The sequence below is a fragment of the Lycorma delicatula genome, chromosome 3, assembly GCF_047948215.1.
Source record: "Lycorma delicatula isolate Av1 chromosome 3, ASM4794821v1, whole genome shotgun sequence".
Classification (NCBI taxonomy): Eukaryota; Metazoa; Arthropoda; class Insecta; order Hemiptera; family Fulgoridae; genus Lycorma; species Lycorma delicatula.
This window is the reverse complement of record NC_134457.1, coordinates 162,059,019-162,076,390: the sequence shown is the minus strand read 5'-3', so window position 1 is coordinate 162,076,390 and position 17,372 is coordinate 162,059,019. Positions and strand designations below refer to the sequence as shown.

Genomic DNA, 17,372 nt, shown 5'->3' with positions numbered 1-17,372 from the left:
AATAATATTTCTATAATAAAAATAAAAAATATCAGAAGTTATTAATGAAATAAAATTTGATGTACTTTTCATTTAAAAAAAAAAAAAGTGTATATATAATTTAACAGGCATACAAGGAAGTCATGTAGTGTCCACATCAGGCTTTTTAACTAAAAAAAAAATTTACTGTAGCTTATTAAATTCCTCTAATTTATTCCACTTTACCTAGAATTCTCAAATTAGAAGAAAGTCAATGAACAGAAAGTAGTAAGGTAAGATACAAACACATCTTATATATTTCTAAACCAAGTTATGCAATACCATTCTTATGATAATAATTAGACAGCTGCAAACTTATATACTAATACATATATAATACTAACATTACTACAAACAGAAGGAACAAGAATTATCAACCAAAATATATTACATCAGGTATTTTATGTTAAAAACAAGTAATAAAATAGGTTGGAACTCAAATTATTTATATCAATGAAAAAATGAAGTATTTACAAATGTTCCCATTCATTTCTATGATTTAAAGGTTAGATTAGAAAAGAAACAGGTTTAAGTCCAAAAATCTCAGCTTGAAAAGCTTTTTGTTATCTCTTATTAAGTGAAGTCTACTTTAATTGTAATCAGTTCCAATTTAATCATATACTGCAAAAATTCAGTCAGACTTACAAGTTCAGATCTGTACCCTGAAGTAAGGAAATTTTTAATTTCATCTACATTAAAGTACTTTAAATTTTATGAAAAGATGTTTGAAAAACATATTTATATGTCTTATTGGTCTAGTAGCATAATCCATATACTGGATCTTCTCAAAGTACCAATTTTCTTAATTGTGACCTGAGCGTATAATGTCCAGTCAAGAAAAAGATAACTTTCCTAACGCTTAGTTTATTTAGTCTTAGTCTTACACTTACAAATGTTTTCAATAAGATACCTGAAAATGTTTGCTAAAAGTTGGCTTTTCCAGTAGTTTCATTGAAAATCAATGCTTAACCACTGTCCTGGCCAATATTGTGCTGATCTTATATACTGGTTCAGGACTGAAAAATAAAGTTTTTCTAGAAAACTGACTTATTGAATTGGATACATGAGTTTCACATTTAAGAAAACTGATTAAGAAATAAATTAATACATAAAAGTCAATATACCTGTTCTACAAATGGAAAATCTTTTTGTGACTTCCTCATATTATCTTCACGATCAGAAACTATCAGTCTCTGTTCATAATCTGCCACCATTGGAAAGGGACTAAAATATAAAAATTAAAAAAACAAGATGAAACAAAAAATAAATGATTTAAATAAAACAAAGGACAATTTTTGCCATATTAACACACATTTCATAATATGCCTTAAAGAAAAAATGCACAAGGATTGATTATATTAATATAAGGATTAATTAATTTTCAAGGAATATTTGTTGAATATTTTCTTTCTCTTTTGCAATCACACACAAGAAGAAAGAAATTTTTAACTGCAGATCATTAATTGTACACTGTTACTGTTGAATAATTACAATAAATTTAACAAATTAAAACAAACCGTGTTCAATTTTCCTTTGAAATTTAATTATTTACACAACTTTATGTATACACTATTATCACCTTTTTTATTAGCTGCTACAATCATTAGTCACTAAATGACACAATGATACAACCTCCCACTGAAAGGGTTACTTCACCCACAACTATTTAACTTTAATAATCAAGCACATTCCAACAATACTTTAGGAATATTAATTATGGTGTTAATGTTTCACAGATTATCAAAATGTATTTAATACTGTTCAGCACACACAGCTATTGTTTGTGAAACAGGGCTAGATATCCTTAGGGTATAAGGATTATTGCCAATCTAAAATGGAACCAGAAAGCTAATTTACGAATTGAGTAAGTGATTTAAGAGAGTGCTAAAATTCAGCGTGGTTGTAAAATAAGTTGTTTGCTGTTACCATTACTGATCAACATGTACTGCAAAGCTATATTTAGGGAAGCTTTGTCCAATATGAATATACAATTTCGGTTAATATCAAAGGCTAAACAATGTCAGATATGCAGATGACACAGCTGTTGGTAGATGAAATTAATTTATGAAATGCATGACCTTCAATTGAATCCAAAAAGACTAAATTCATAGTAAGTCAGAAGAAATTATAACTCTACTCTGATCATACTTGCTGTTGAAAAGTGTTCCATTTCAATGGGTAAATCATTATACTTATTTTGGCACTATAAATGCATAGTGGGACCAATTAAAATCAAATACTGCAATGGAAAAGAAAGACTTGCAATTATTAAAATCAGTCCAGGGTTGCAAAACCACAACTTAATATCGCTACAAAATGAAGGTGTGTTAATTGTCATGTCCTTTCTGTTTTTCTGTACAGTGTAAAATCATGGCCTCTCACAAAAGCAACCAGCAAGAAATCGGAAACCTTTGAGATGTGGCTGTGCCACATCATATACTAAGAATCTTTTGGAAGGATCGTGTGATGAATGCCGAGTAGATGGGAAGAACGGTAAATCACCAAAGCTACATTTACAACAATAAGAAGGAAATAGAATATTTAACCATATCTATATAATTCTAGTAGTATGAACTTTTACACATAATTTTACCAGGCAACATTAATAGTTTGAGATATTATGACTTAAAAATTTATGATCCTATTGCCATAATAAATAAATGTCACCTTATGGGTTACCAATATCTGGTAATAGACAGGCACAGGAAGAAAAAGACAATGAACAAAACCCAGTCTATTAAATACACAATTTCTCAAACTTTGCAAGAATTTCAGAAATTAGTACATGATAAGGAACATGTTGGTTTCTGGGCATTAGCACATAGTTTAAAATTATCTCTTTTGCAGCTGCAACCATTTACTGATGAATTGTTCATTCACACAAACAATAATTTTTTTCAGATTATTTATTGAAAGGTTTTCAATTTAAAACTAAAAACAACCATAGTAATTGATCAGTACAAGAATATTTTTTTTGAATTAACTTACTTCACCCAACAAAACCATAATTCAGTTTTTTTTTTTAATTAATCATTTACAATTTTATTTTAATCCTAAATTTTTCAATAAGAGAATTTGGCAACTTAAAATTCATAAATGTCTACATTAAACTTTTACCTCGACTACAAACTCTCTTGTATCTGAAATGCACTTGTACATTTTCCTACATATTAATTTTTTTAAATTCACTGCCACAAGCAGAATTTACAGTATTAATTTTTTCTAAAAAGTTCTCTTTATGTAAGAAAAAACTTTTTAAGATAGATCATGAATTAGTAATGAAATAAAAAATATACATATCAAGTACTTAATATGATAAAAAGAATATCTTGATATTTTGATTAACCTGTTTCAGTCAGAAAATATAAAAAATTCACTGAACGTCTGCTATACTGTTGAGATCATTAAAATCATACTTTAATATATGATTTTCATATGTTTCGCGTGATAATAGCAACAAGCATAAAATCAAACTCCTCTAAATTTATTAAACTGCTTCCATAGACAACATTCCACAAGGGATGTGGCACATCTGTTATACAAAACTCAGTACATAAAAGTTTAATTTAAAAAAAAAAAAATAACTTTATAAAGAACCTATCACTGACAATGATTTCTAATTTAGTCATCAATTATCTGAACAGAATTAAACTCTGTTTTTATTATTCTATAATTTTTAAGTCCAAAAATAAATATACACCATATAATAAATACTTCCTTCCATCACTATATCAACTAACTTTAAATGCCTAAAAAATAAACTATTCGAGTATTATAGAGTTTAGATTAAATCCAGGATGATATTTAGCTCTCTCTTTTATAGGATTTTATGAAAAGAAGCTTAAACATTTTAATTTTTAGCTTATTTCTAAGAGATGAACTTATTTTAGTTAATTGTACCCATATGAAAAATAAAAATAAAATTATTTAACTATTGTACACATATATATTTGCAGCTAAACTACCTTGAAGAAGGATGACCTTGAGATTGAATTCTATTTGAAAATGAACTGGGTGAATTTATTATATGACGATGAACTTTAGCATGAAGTTTACTATGAGTCTGCAACTGTTGTTTCAGAACTTCCACCTATATTAAAAATTCAAATATTAAATCTCATGTAGAAAAGTTTATTATAATCAAACCACAAACTGTAACACATTAACTTGTTACTGAGACTAATTTTTCTTAAATATAATATAATATTTTAGTTGGCAATTATATCAAACTATATCCCAGTACCTCTGAATTTGAGTTTTATGGTTCATAATTGTATTTAAAAAAACCAACTACTTATAACATTTTGATGATGTGTTACTGCCTGGATTACATTTTACATATGATAAATAATATTTAAAATTTGACTGAAGATAAGTTGAAAAAGTTAATACAATGTAAAGTAATTTATTAAAATACATTTAACACTGTTGTTTTATCAGTTACATAATACAGGGTGATTAAAAAAAACGAGAAATTAAAAAAATTAAATCGTTAATGAAAAATTTTTTTAGAAAATGAATTTTATTTCATGTAATTGTACAAATGTTACCATTTTAGGATACATACATTTTAGTTTATTTTTTAAAGATGACATCTTGCAGGTGACCTCCTCTTCTATGTAAACACTCATGAAGTCTCTTCGTTAAATTGTTCATGGTTTGACGTAACATCTCAACTGGAATTTCCACAATTGCTTCTCGGATCTTTGCCTTCAGTTCTTCCGTTGTAGCAGGTCTACTATGGAACACTTTGCTTTTAAGGTGACTACACAAAAAATAATCGCAAGCTGAGAGATCAGGCGATCTGGGAAGCCATCTAATGTCACCATTTCGTGAAATGACACGTTGTCCAAAACAATCGGCGTACAGCTCCCATCGATATTCGTGCAGTATGTGACGTTGCTCCGTCTTGTTGACACCAGGCTGTGTTAAGAATTGGTGGAAATCTCTTTTGCTGTTCCACAACAAAGGTTTCAAGCATGGTTACGTAACGAGCCGACGTCACTGTAATCGCAAGACCGTTGTCATCCACAAAAAAATAAGGGCCTATAACACTGTAAGATGACATAGCACACCACACGGTCACTTTCTGGCTGCGCAACGGACGCTGGTGTAGCTGCATAGGATTTTCTTGTGCCCAGTATCTGAAATTTTGCTTGTTAACAAATCCACCGAGGTGGAAATGCGCTTCGTCTGACATCCACAGTTCGTGAACAAACTCTTTGTTATCATTTATCTTCTGAAGCATTACATTACAGAATTGTGCTCGCACAACTGCATCGTTCGGTTTCAGTTCTTGGACGATCTGCAACTTGTATGGATGGGATTGCAAGTCCTTCACTAACATTCTTCGAACACTTGAACTATGCAATTGTAAAGATGCTGAGAGACGACGGATTGACCGATGTGGACTTCGTGTGACAGCATGTTGTAAAGCTTGAACATTCTGTGGTGTATGGACGCTCACGGCCTGGAGGTTTCTTTTTCATTGCCGAACCAGTTTCCTCAAAATTAGATATCCATGTTTTAATTGCATGTGCTGATGGAACACGGCGAAATTCTCTACGCACTCCCTCTACACTGTCATTGTTTTTGTAAAACGCTTTGATAGCAAATGAACGTTGCACACCACTCCAAGGTCCCATGACAACTAAATGGCAGGTTAGGTTAGAGAGGCTAGCGCCACTTATCAAGTGGTACCAATCGCCTACGGCTACCAACACAACTTTCAAAATTTCCCATTCATTGGATCACCCTGTATATTTAACTATTACATCAGATAAACAGTGATGTAAATTACAAGGGCTATCCAGAAAGTAACTTACATATTGCAATAAAAAACCAACCAAATAAAAAAAAGAAATTTATTATATACTTCTGAAAGACACAATCTTAAACTATTTTTCTACATAGTCGCCACTTAAATTGAGGCACTTATCACAACGATGCACAAGCTTTTCAATTTCTTCTAGGTAGAGATCTGCTGCCTTTGATTTTTGGCACCCACATTGCACAAAACTTGTGATAACCAAGTTTCCCCTACAATCTCATGCAGTAAACTTTGCAAAGGAAATGAAGCAAGAGTTCCATAATCGTAATGCGGCGGTTTTCATGAATTTTATCGTTGATTTTCATTGACAGTTAATCAGTCACAAGGCCAGGCCAACCACTGCGGTCCTCATCATGAACAATGGTGTGGCCATTTTTAAACTGAATGCACCACCTCACTCAACCTTCACTCATTATTCCATCTTCTCCATCTCCGTCATCTCACAAAGTTGCTGATGAATTTCAATTGGTTTGAGGTTTTTGCTAGTAAAACCCTAATCACTGAACACACCTCACAACTCAAGGGATTTTATTGAAGCACACATTTCAGCAGTTCACAACGAACAAAATAGAAAAATCACAGTCCACGTACTAACAGCTTGATGCGTACTAAGAGTAGAAACATTTTGACGCCAAGATGGCAGCTCTGTCCCCATCCATCTCCATGCGACGCATAAATGTAAGTTACTTTCTGGACTGTCCTCATACACAAAAAAAAATGTTTGAACAGCTTAAATTATCATACATGTGGAATTATACAAGGATTACATCATGAATACTCTGGTGTGCAAGCAGCTATATATGTGACTCACTGATAATAGAAAACGTAATAATATAAACCAAATTTTAAATATTTATAATTATAATTCAGTGTTACTTAAAATAAAAGTAATATAATTGTAATTTAACTCACATTTTGTCAAGTAATTTATTCCAGAACCAACCACTATATAAGTAAAATAAGATACATAAAAATTATCCAAGCATTCATTTAATGTCAATTTTAATACATAAAAAGTATTTATAATTTAATTACACAAAATAAAACTGCCAGCACTCTCATAGTTGTGGTGATCTACAAGTCAATATGTATATCGATGTTCTTAGTGATTAAAGAATTATGTTTTGCAAGAAATTTTATAGATCTCAGTGATTAATTATTTACTAGCCAAAAAATTTCTCTCAGAATTCATAATTAAAGTGATATTTTTAAAATAGGAGATATAACTAAAACAAATAATGTAGGCAGACTAGAAATTTCTTTCAAAGGTTGATTATTTTAATATCAGAATAACAATAATTGGTGTATAAAAATTTCCTGCCTGAAGTAGACTTTCCAAAACATGTTTTTCTTTATTTTATAAAAATTCCTGGTTAAATATCTGGTAATAAAATATTCAGCACAAGGTGCTGGAGGTATACTACTAACTCAGCAATTGAGGGATTAAGAAACCCACTGCTGCATTCATTAGCCACTTAATAGAATATTTGTCCCATTGACTTACAAAATTATTTAATTAAGGATTATTAACACACTAGGCCAATTGAAGTTATAAGCCAGAGCTGCCTTAGAGGGGATGTAAAATTCACATTGAAAGTTTAATGAAGAAAATAAGTAAAATATGTAAAAGTAAAAATAAGACATTAACATAGAATATAATTTCTTACAGAATAATGCAGCTGATAATTTATTATTGTTAATAGTTAATAAACAAAAAAAAAATCATAACTTATTTAATAAAGAGAAAAATAAATATTAAAAAAGAACAAATAATGTTTACATATACATTTAAAATTCCTTACCTTCCCTTCTAAACACTTTTTAATTTGTTCAAGTTTTTTAACACGCGATTCATAATACTGATTAACTGGGGAATGGTTTCCAGTTCTTGAAGGTTCTAATTTATTAAACTGAATTTGTAACCTGCAACACAGTAGTGATATAATTACTATTATAGTGACAAGTAAATAACTAAAAAATTAATTATCTCTGCTCAAAAAAAGGAATTCAAAGAAAAATAGGAACAACATGAAAATTTTACATAGTTATGAAAAAACTTCAGAATGCTTCACTTCAACTTTTTCCAAAACATTCTAAGTAGTTTATATAATTTTTGATAACCACTCAAAAGAAATTATTCATTTGAATTTTCAACCTTTTTTCAGATATCCAATAATTTTAAATATAACATCCACACTGTTCAATACAAATGTTTTGATTCTAAACTAACCATTGAATGAGATAAAAGAATTCAAGACAGAACTCAATATACTTACTTCTTTTAAAAAATATACAAAGGTAGGGCGAGATGAAAAAACAACCAGGCCTGAATATACAAACAACATTTTACTGGGTACAGTTCAGATTTATTTTTCAACATAGTCGCCATTAAGATTTACACACTTAACCCAACGCTCCACAAGAATGCTTATACCGATTCAGTATGTTGATTTGTTCAACTCCTTAAAATAACCTCTATGTCAACAATAACTTCATTATGGTCAAAAATCGCTTCCCTCCAAACCACTGTTTTAGGTTAGGAAATAAGTGATGGTCACTAGGAGCCAGATCAGGTGAATCTGGAAGGTGTTGAAACAATTTGAACCAAATCTGTTAATTTTTGCCACTGCAATGACTGAAGTGTAAACTGGAGCATTTTCTTGATGGAAAAGCCCTTTTTTGCCAAATGCAGTGGTTTTATTTTTTTTTAATTTCATTGCTAAAATGCTGGGTCCCATATTATTCCCATTTTACTGTTTCACTCTTTTTCAGATAATCAATGAAAATTATTTCACATGCATCTCAAAAACAGTTTCCATAACTTTTTCATGTAAAAAGTTGTTTTTGCTTTTTTGGAGCAGGTTGACCTTTTTCAACCCATTGTTTTGACTGGTTTTTTCTTGGGAATGTAGTGATGAATCCAAGACTCATTAACCAACACACCACAAATCGATGTAAAAATGCTTCTGGGTAATATCAAAAGAGCTCAAGAGAATCACTTGAAATGGTTGCTTCAGCCGGGTGTGAGTAAACATAGCACCCACTTTGCACACAACTTGTTCATGGTCAAATGTTCGTACAAAATATTGCGCATACATTCAATTGGCATACCTACAGACTCTGCCAACTTGTTCACTATCACTCATTGATCTGCTAAAACGATTTTATGCACTTTTTCTATCTCCTGGCTTACTCACTTCAGAAGGACGTCCACTGCATGGTTCATCAAGATTGCACGTTCAACCCATTTTAAACTCTGCAACCCAACATTTAACAATTATATTTGATGAAGAAGAGTCTTTCAATGTCGTATATCAAGTTCTTCATTAATTGCACTTAAGCCTTTAAGAAAAAATAATTTAATCACTACATGAATTTCCAGATTTTTCCATTTTTCAAAAACACCCTAATTCTCCACTTTGACAGACTGTATATACTGCACTACACGATGCAACAACGTGAAACTCTTTCAGTAAAATAATGAAAAATTGAATCATATAATACTGTTGAGAAATTAAGCGTGCTATTCCCATCTCTGTGTGAGGCGTGGAACTTTTCACCTCACCCTTGTACAGAAAATGTTCTATCAACCTTTATCCTTTATCTTCTCTACATACAAATGTAGAAATTGAAAAAAAAAAACACTCACTTGATGAAAAACATTTTTGCAGAATGTTTACTAATCAGAATTTACAATTTTGACTCCAATCAGAAATTACAATCAGCAGAAAACTGCCACGTGCGCACTCTTTTGAAAACAAAATGACTACTATGAAGACTGGCAGTATGAAGCATAAAGCAAAACTAATTCTGCTTTTTTACCAATGTAAAACTTATTTTACATTAAATATAAAATGAATCATCACCCTTTCAGTTTATCAGATTGTTATTGGGTCGGGCTTTAGATTATAGGCCTTCACTTAACTTTGTCTCTGAACTATTCCTCCTCAAAAATCTTTTGCACCTCTGTTCTCTTTTTCAGATATAAATTTAAAAAATTTACCTCTTCCTTAGTCTTCCTCTAAGTCTTATTTCAACTATATGTAGGTAAAAGATTGCTTTGTAATTCTTCCACTAGTCATTTTCTGAAAGTGCTCAACTATTTTATCTTTTTCTGTCTTTAGTGTTCCACATCCTACACCTTCTTCTATTCTTCTAGAAGTAAGGATTCTATCCTTGTCTTTCCTACCATTATTCTTAAGAATTTCATCTGAATCTTATATATTTTACTTTCTACAATTACTGTAGTCACCCAACACCTAAACTTAAAACAGGAATATAGTACTCATGAAAATTGTCCATTTACATTCCATTATTACTTCCTAATCCCATATTAAATTTCTAACTCTATTAAAATCTTCCAGCCATCTGCAATCTAGTTTCCCAATAAAATATCTCATACTCTTGATATTTCACATCCTACATATTTAAAATAATGACTAAGATAATCAAATGCATTAAAATACCATTCTAGATGTTACCTAAACATTTGTGGGGTGATGGGAATCACTGTATAATTTATTCAGTGAAAAACAGTGACCGTAAAGCTTAGACCATTAAAGGTACATAAGAAAGAACAAGTATGCAATTATGACTGGTTAATAGAATGTTACAAGACACAGAATGTTACTCAAAGTAAATAAAATTACCAGATCATTTTTCATTCATTACATTAGAAAATTTTTACCTTATTTGAAGTATTTAATTTAAGCAAAATATACAAAAAATATTTTATTATTATTCAGACCTTTTTCTTTGTTTCTCACTAAAATTTCAAACTGATCCAAACCTTATGAGATTTTGTTTCTCACTTTTAAAAGTGCTATTCCCTTGACTCTTGCTCTTTCAGTTTTGTAATGGAAGATTCACACTTTCTGTCAGGTAAAACCTTTTGCAAAAACTATATGATAACCTGCACATTTATTAAAAGTTATCTAATCGATTTATTAAAATAAAATCATCTAATCCTTTCATTGGTTTCAATTTCTAATGATTCCTTAAAAATTTTTTTGCAGTACTAGTTGACACTCCTGAAGCTGTAGCAGTTCTTTTGATAATTTTTTTTATTGATCACAAGTTGAATGGCATCAGCTTCATTATTCATACATTTTACTTATGTCACACAAAATTAATTTTTAATGTTTGTTTATTTTCTTTAACAAAAATAATTGAATACAAAGTAGGCAAATATTTAATAATTAATAACGAATGGAAATATCCTAGTGAACATCACATCAAACTAATCATAAAATACATTAAATACACTGAAATAAAAACATAATCTTTGATAACAATGAGATCAAAAAATATTTACACGTATACACTGATTAACGACCACTGTGTAAGCTGGAACAGAGACAAACTGAACAAAGAATAAATTTCCTTATCAAAATCTTAGTTTTGGTAATATGGTATAATTTTAATTTAAGCTCTCATTCAGCCATCTTTTTATACAAGTAATTAGCAAAGAATTTACTACAATAAACCTGTTACTCATGAGAGAATGATAGATGCTGGACAATTTGTTTCTCAACATTTTGTACAATGCTGTACACATGGAAAGCGCAATATACACACAAATTTATTTACAATGATTGTTGCTTGTTCAGTATAGCATAGACTATAAAATACATTATAGACATGCTATATATAGTGGGACAATTATTAACCCATGCACTCAAATAGTTTTCGGAAATGTGAAACCTCTTTAGAGAGAATTTAAATACATACCTCTTTGCATGTACCACTTATTTTAATGTACAAATGTATACTTAATATAATATACAGATGTAACAAGTACAATAATTACCTATGAATCTTATAAGTAAATAAAATTATAAAATAGTTTACAAAGGTTTTAGTATTATTATTATTATTGTTATTATTAACACTTTGAATCCCCTGGGCTTCTCAGCACATGGTGGTCCATGGTAACTGGAAAATTTACATCGGTTTAAAAAAATTTTCTACTTAATTCTAAAATGTCCTTAAAAGAGTTTTATCACCTGAAAGAAAAAGACATGCAGATTTGTTCTATTTAAAAAAATAGACAAATTTAACTTACCAGAGTTTGTGTGCCATGTTGAAATTTTCCTTTCAAATGCACAAAAAAAAAATAGCTGCTATGTAAGCACTTAAAATTTTTGTAATTATTAATTTTATGTATTTTAAGTTATTTATATTGCATATAAACATATTTTTAGAAATATAGAAACATACTCTTTCAACATAATATAAATTCACTTAGATATCACTTTGGAGTAAAACGATATGTTACTTGGAAAAAACCTTTTTTTTTTAGTAAAATATAGCAACAAAATCAGTCTGTCTAATGTTTTATTTCCAGTGAATACTAGTATTTCACACACTTCTAATTATTTATGATAGTTAACCCACCGGGTTGGTCGAGTGGTAAAACTCGTCATTGCAAATCAGCTTATTTTGAAGTTAAGAGTTCTAAGGTTAAAATCCTTGTAAAGGCAGTTACTTTTACACTGGTTTGAATACTGGATCATGGATACCGGGTTTTCTTTAATGGTTGGGTTTCCATTAACCACACATCTCAGGAATGATCGACCTGAGACTGTACAAGACTAAACTTCATTTACATTAATACATATCATCCTCACTCAATCGCAAAAGTAATACCTAACGATGGTTCCGAAGGCTAAACATAAAAAGAGAGATGAACTGATAAAGTTCAAAGTAAGGCTAAATCTAATTGGGTACAAACAGAATTGTCAGCAGAGGTGTTAGGAAATTTAAAAGAAAAAATAAGAGGAGTAACATAGTAGCACTAGTAGATCTAGAAGTAGAATCATTAGAAACAATATCACTTATTAAAGGTTCAATTACAGAAACAACCTTTTTTATTTCTGAACGTCAGTGGTCATAATAATCATCATCCAATGAATACAAATCACAATCACAAATAACCAGATCTTCATACATCAGTTCCCTATACTTAACATTTAGTTCCCCTTCAGAACCACTACCAAAACATTCATTAATTTATTCATTTCAATAGATACAACCTCAATTTCTTTGGAGAAATTCTGATTATGACAAAATTCGCTATCATCCAAAATATTGCATACCAATTTGATTAATTCAGGGTCATAAATATAGTGATATTTAAATTATAGTGCTAATTTTTAAATAACAAAAGTAATTGTGTTAACAGAATAAACATGGAAAATAAGTTAACAAACTTGCCTTACAAAATCATCTCATTAACACTACACAGTTCAAAAATTGTCCAACAGATAACAAAAACAGCTTGATATAAGAATACAGTGTGAAACACTGTACATCTGAGAGATCAACGAAAGATGACCTCAAGTTGTCCTAACAAAAGATGTAGAATTTTTAAACACTTGTTCAACTGATCAAAGATGGTAAGATGAGTTATACTTGTTCATCATATACGTGTAAAATAAATTATCTGAAATTTAAGGACACATAACCAATAACAATTTTTTATAACGGTCATACACATATAAAAAATAATTACAATAAACTACAAAATTGATTTAAATATTTTGAAGTTATTTAAAACTCTTCAAGATGGCTATTATGATTGCAGAGCAAATACTGCAAAACATGCATAATTAATAATTGTCAATTAACAAATATAATGAAAAATTATCTTACCAGGTTATGGAGTTAATACTACACAAATGTATTAATCATTTAATAAAACCAAATAAATTAAGTTTGTTTTTTTTATTTTTGAATTGAGAAGAGAATTGAAGGAGAGGGACATATCAAATAAGAGAAAAGGGAGAGATTCAATGTCCATCATAGTCAAGCAAATATATTAATAATTGGTTTGCTTGGCATTTCTCCTGCCATTACCCCATTCGGTCACCCTAAAGCATAAGACTGAATGTCTGTGCCACAAACAGCTACTGAGCCACAAAACAGTTTAGCGACCAGTGTCCTAAATAGCTCCTAGAGTTTACTAGTGTGAGCGGACTAAGCGCGGTACCATACACCACTGGCATACGTGACCTAATCACTCACTTGTCATATATTTACTAAAATGGGTAGGCTTAAATTTGAGATGAAGTACTCTATTCGTATCCAACCTATGCGCCCAAATGAGTGCCGCATAAGAGGTAATGCTTTCAAAAACAACAAAAACAAGTGCTTTCAAAAACAAGTACATTTGACGGCCAGATAACTATAGATCCAAGCAACCCTCCTATGTTTGTGCATTACCGAGATGGCATCTGCCGCTACTTGCCTAATGTGGTTGCTAAACAGCAACTTCTCATCAAACAAAGTACCTAGGTACTTATGATCTCACTCGACTGATTACACAGCCTTTATACTTAATATATTTTTTATGAATATCTTCATAAAAAATACCTATACATATTCTGGGAATTTCCATAGGTTGAAAAAAAATGAGAATATGATTGTTCACAAGACAGTAAATATGGCTTCAGCATTAAAAGACAACAACATCATGGAAAGACTATAAATTAAAAACTGTGAAAATGCCAATAACTATAAAATTAACAGCAAAAGGGAGTTCTTTGTTTTGTAGTTCTTTATTTTTAAGTACATGCTGAAGAACTAAAAGCAAAAAAGCTATTTTTCTTTTTTCAAGATGAAGCTAACCTACTGATAAATAATACAATTTAGTAAGTTGAAAAAGGCAATACATTAAAGCAAAATTTCTTTTGCTTTTCTTGGAATACAAAAACATCATAAAATTAAAACACATTTTGGCAAAAGTTTTTGCAATGTTAATTGTACGGTACTGCACATGGGCAAGACTTCATATAAAAAATTATTATCACCTACAACAAAAGTCATGTAATAATAAAATTTTCTATTAAATAGATTATATCAAATTAAAATTTATCCAATTTTGGTAAAGTGTCAAAATAAAATTCAGCCTTTTTTTTCCTAAATTCCACTCATGGAAACCACGCCCCTTATATCCCATAGAATGTGATTCAGTCAGTCTTCAAAACAACATTACCACATGGAAAACGAATCTGTAAAATACAACAGGCTCTCTGTTGAGCCTTTATAATTCAGCCAGTAGTAGAGTACTTGAATAAATTTATGCCAAAAACCATTTTCAAATCTGAATAAAAAGTTACATATGCCCACCATGGTTCACGAGTACAAAACTAATTAAAGTAAACAAAAATATGAATAAATGAATGTGTGCATGTGTGAGCGTGCGCGCAGGCATGTGTGCACATTCAAATTCTCTCTCACTCTCTTTCTTTTTCTCAACTTCTCTCTATTTATGCACATACATCTGGATACCATTAAAAAACACTCTCATCAACAGTTAACTGTGTATTTTGTTTATATCCTTTCTACTTGTTTAACACAAAATTAAGTTAACGTGAGAAAAATAACTCGTCTCCATCATTTCAAAGTGCCATTGAAACAAAATTGTACAAATTTATAATGTATATTACACTGCGGATCTCACATTATGTTTACCTTCTAAGCTCTTTTTCCTGTTCATTTATAGACTTTTTCAAAAACAGATTTTCTTCATTAAGCTTCAAATACCTGTCTTCCAAGTCTTTTCGTGGCAACTTTACAACAACATTTCTTTCAGCTAAAATGCAAAAAAATAAAATTAAAAATTTGAAAAATGTAATATTTAATAAGTAACATTAACTCACACTGCAAAAAAAAAATAACTAACAGCTCAAAATATCACTAAAAATAACTGTAAATATATTTTTAATTTAATATATACTATTGTTCTTCAAATAATGGAGTAATCTGGATATATTTATATCTAAAACTTTATTGAAAATTAGCTAGGTTATAATAGAATGATAAAGTTATCATTCAAATCAGATCACCAGTTCTTGAAATTTAAATAAGCATTAATACAAACAAATTTATTTTCTTTGATTTTTCTGGGCGAAAAACACTTCTGCATTATCATTGCCCGGATATGGTACATTTCTTTTAATAAAAAAAATTAATAAAAAATTTAAATTTTAAATATCTCAATTAAAGTAGTAAAATAACCATCTGCTTTACAGCAATTGGCATGAATAGCTGAAACTCACTTCAGTAATTCAAATACTTGTACTTGAATATAAGCAGATGGCCCTAAGAAACCATAAAACATAAGATAACATTTCATTATCCCCTAGAATAATTTGCATTTGTTAATTGGGAGTCGCAGTGTACATAAACAGGTGCATTTGCTTGCATCAACAGATATCCATGAGAGAGCCTAGTGTGCCCTATTTACAAACAGCAAATAATAACCTCTTCTTGATGGTTATTTCTGCATGAGAGCTCCAGGTGACACAGTTTCTTGATTAGACAGAGTTTAATTTTAATATTAGCATCCCATTCGTTTTGCCACCTATCATGAACCACCCTCATTAGAAAACAGACAAGATTGTTCAAAGTCACACGAATGATGAAAGGAGGCTGGAAACAAGCCTACTTGCTACAGCTAGAGCATCAGTGTTGTGGTCAGTCCCTTAAATCCCAATATGGCTGGGGATCCAGCACAAGCTCACTCAGTTGTATTACATCTAGTCATTTATGAAATAACACACTGAATCTCACAAACAGGATGTCTGGGGTACACATCACTAATCACCTGTAAGGCACTCATAGAATCTGAACAAATAAGTCCATGCCGAGGTGTTGGGCTAATTATACTTAAGGCCTTATTAATAATAGCAAATAAATCTGCAACAAAAATTCTATGGAGGCCAAACATGTATGTTCTATTGCCTACCACAAAAGTACAACCAACAGAATTAATGTTTTTAGAGCCATCCGTACAAACTGTAACATCAGAATTAATGCTATTTATATTATAAAATTTGTTTCGCAAAATAACCGGGGATTTGTGTTCTTTTTATTATACTAACAAAGATCAATGCAGTAACTAGCAAGAGAAGGCTGCCAAGAGCAGTAATAACATGGAGCAATAGTAAGGACTGGAGTTAATTGTATATTTAGAGCTGAGAAAAGGTGCTGAGCTCTGATGCCTAGCAGAGCTGTAGATCTTGGTTGTACCTAGTATTGATTAACATGCTGGTTGGAGAATACTGAATCAAAGATTGGATAAGTTGGTTGCACTTTAATCCAAGCCACATAGGAGTATACATTTGCTTTCGCTTATTCCAAAAAGATGGCTCACCACTCTCCACCAGCAAACTTACAAGTTTTGAGCAAAACTCATCTTTTGGCAAGACGGATGAATGTTGATGTACTGCATCGAGTATCTTTAGAGTGGTGGCGTGTGCTGATGAATAACCTATGCAGCCAACTAGACATTTTACCTTCAGCTCCTTCAACTCTGTTACCCACATTAGTCGTTGGTTAAACCACCTAGAAATCTAACTCGCGTGCATGTCTCAACTGGTTCAACATGTAAATACAATTGAGGATCAACATGTTCACTCAATCATAAAAAGGTTTCTTCCAAGGAAAACGTGAATCCAGTAGATTTACACCATGATTCTAAGCGGGTTATTGTGTTTTGAAGCAGCCTCTCACCTGTAGC

General features: G+C 30.8%; 1 protein-coding gene across 1 annotated transcript in view; it reads right to left on the bottom strand.

The window, feature by feature from the left end:
• LOC142322162 (uncharacterized) overlaps positions 1-17,372 on the bottom strand; it is a 78,713-nt gene that overhangs the window by 47,971 nt on the left and 13,370 nt on the right. Inside the window, exons 3-6 of the mRNA XM_075360917.1 lie at positions 15,323-15,443; positions 7,651-7,771; positions 3,984-4,108; positions 1,143-1,242 (exon numbers count right to left, since the gene is read on the bottom strand). Of these exons, the coding sequence (XP_075217032.1) occupies positions 1,143-1,242; positions 3,984-4,108; positions 7,651-7,771; positions 15,323-15,443 (467 nt within the window). The remainder of the gene's footprint in view (positions 1-1,142; positions 1,243-3,983; positions 4,109-7,650; positions 7,772-15,322; positions 15,444-17,372) is intronic.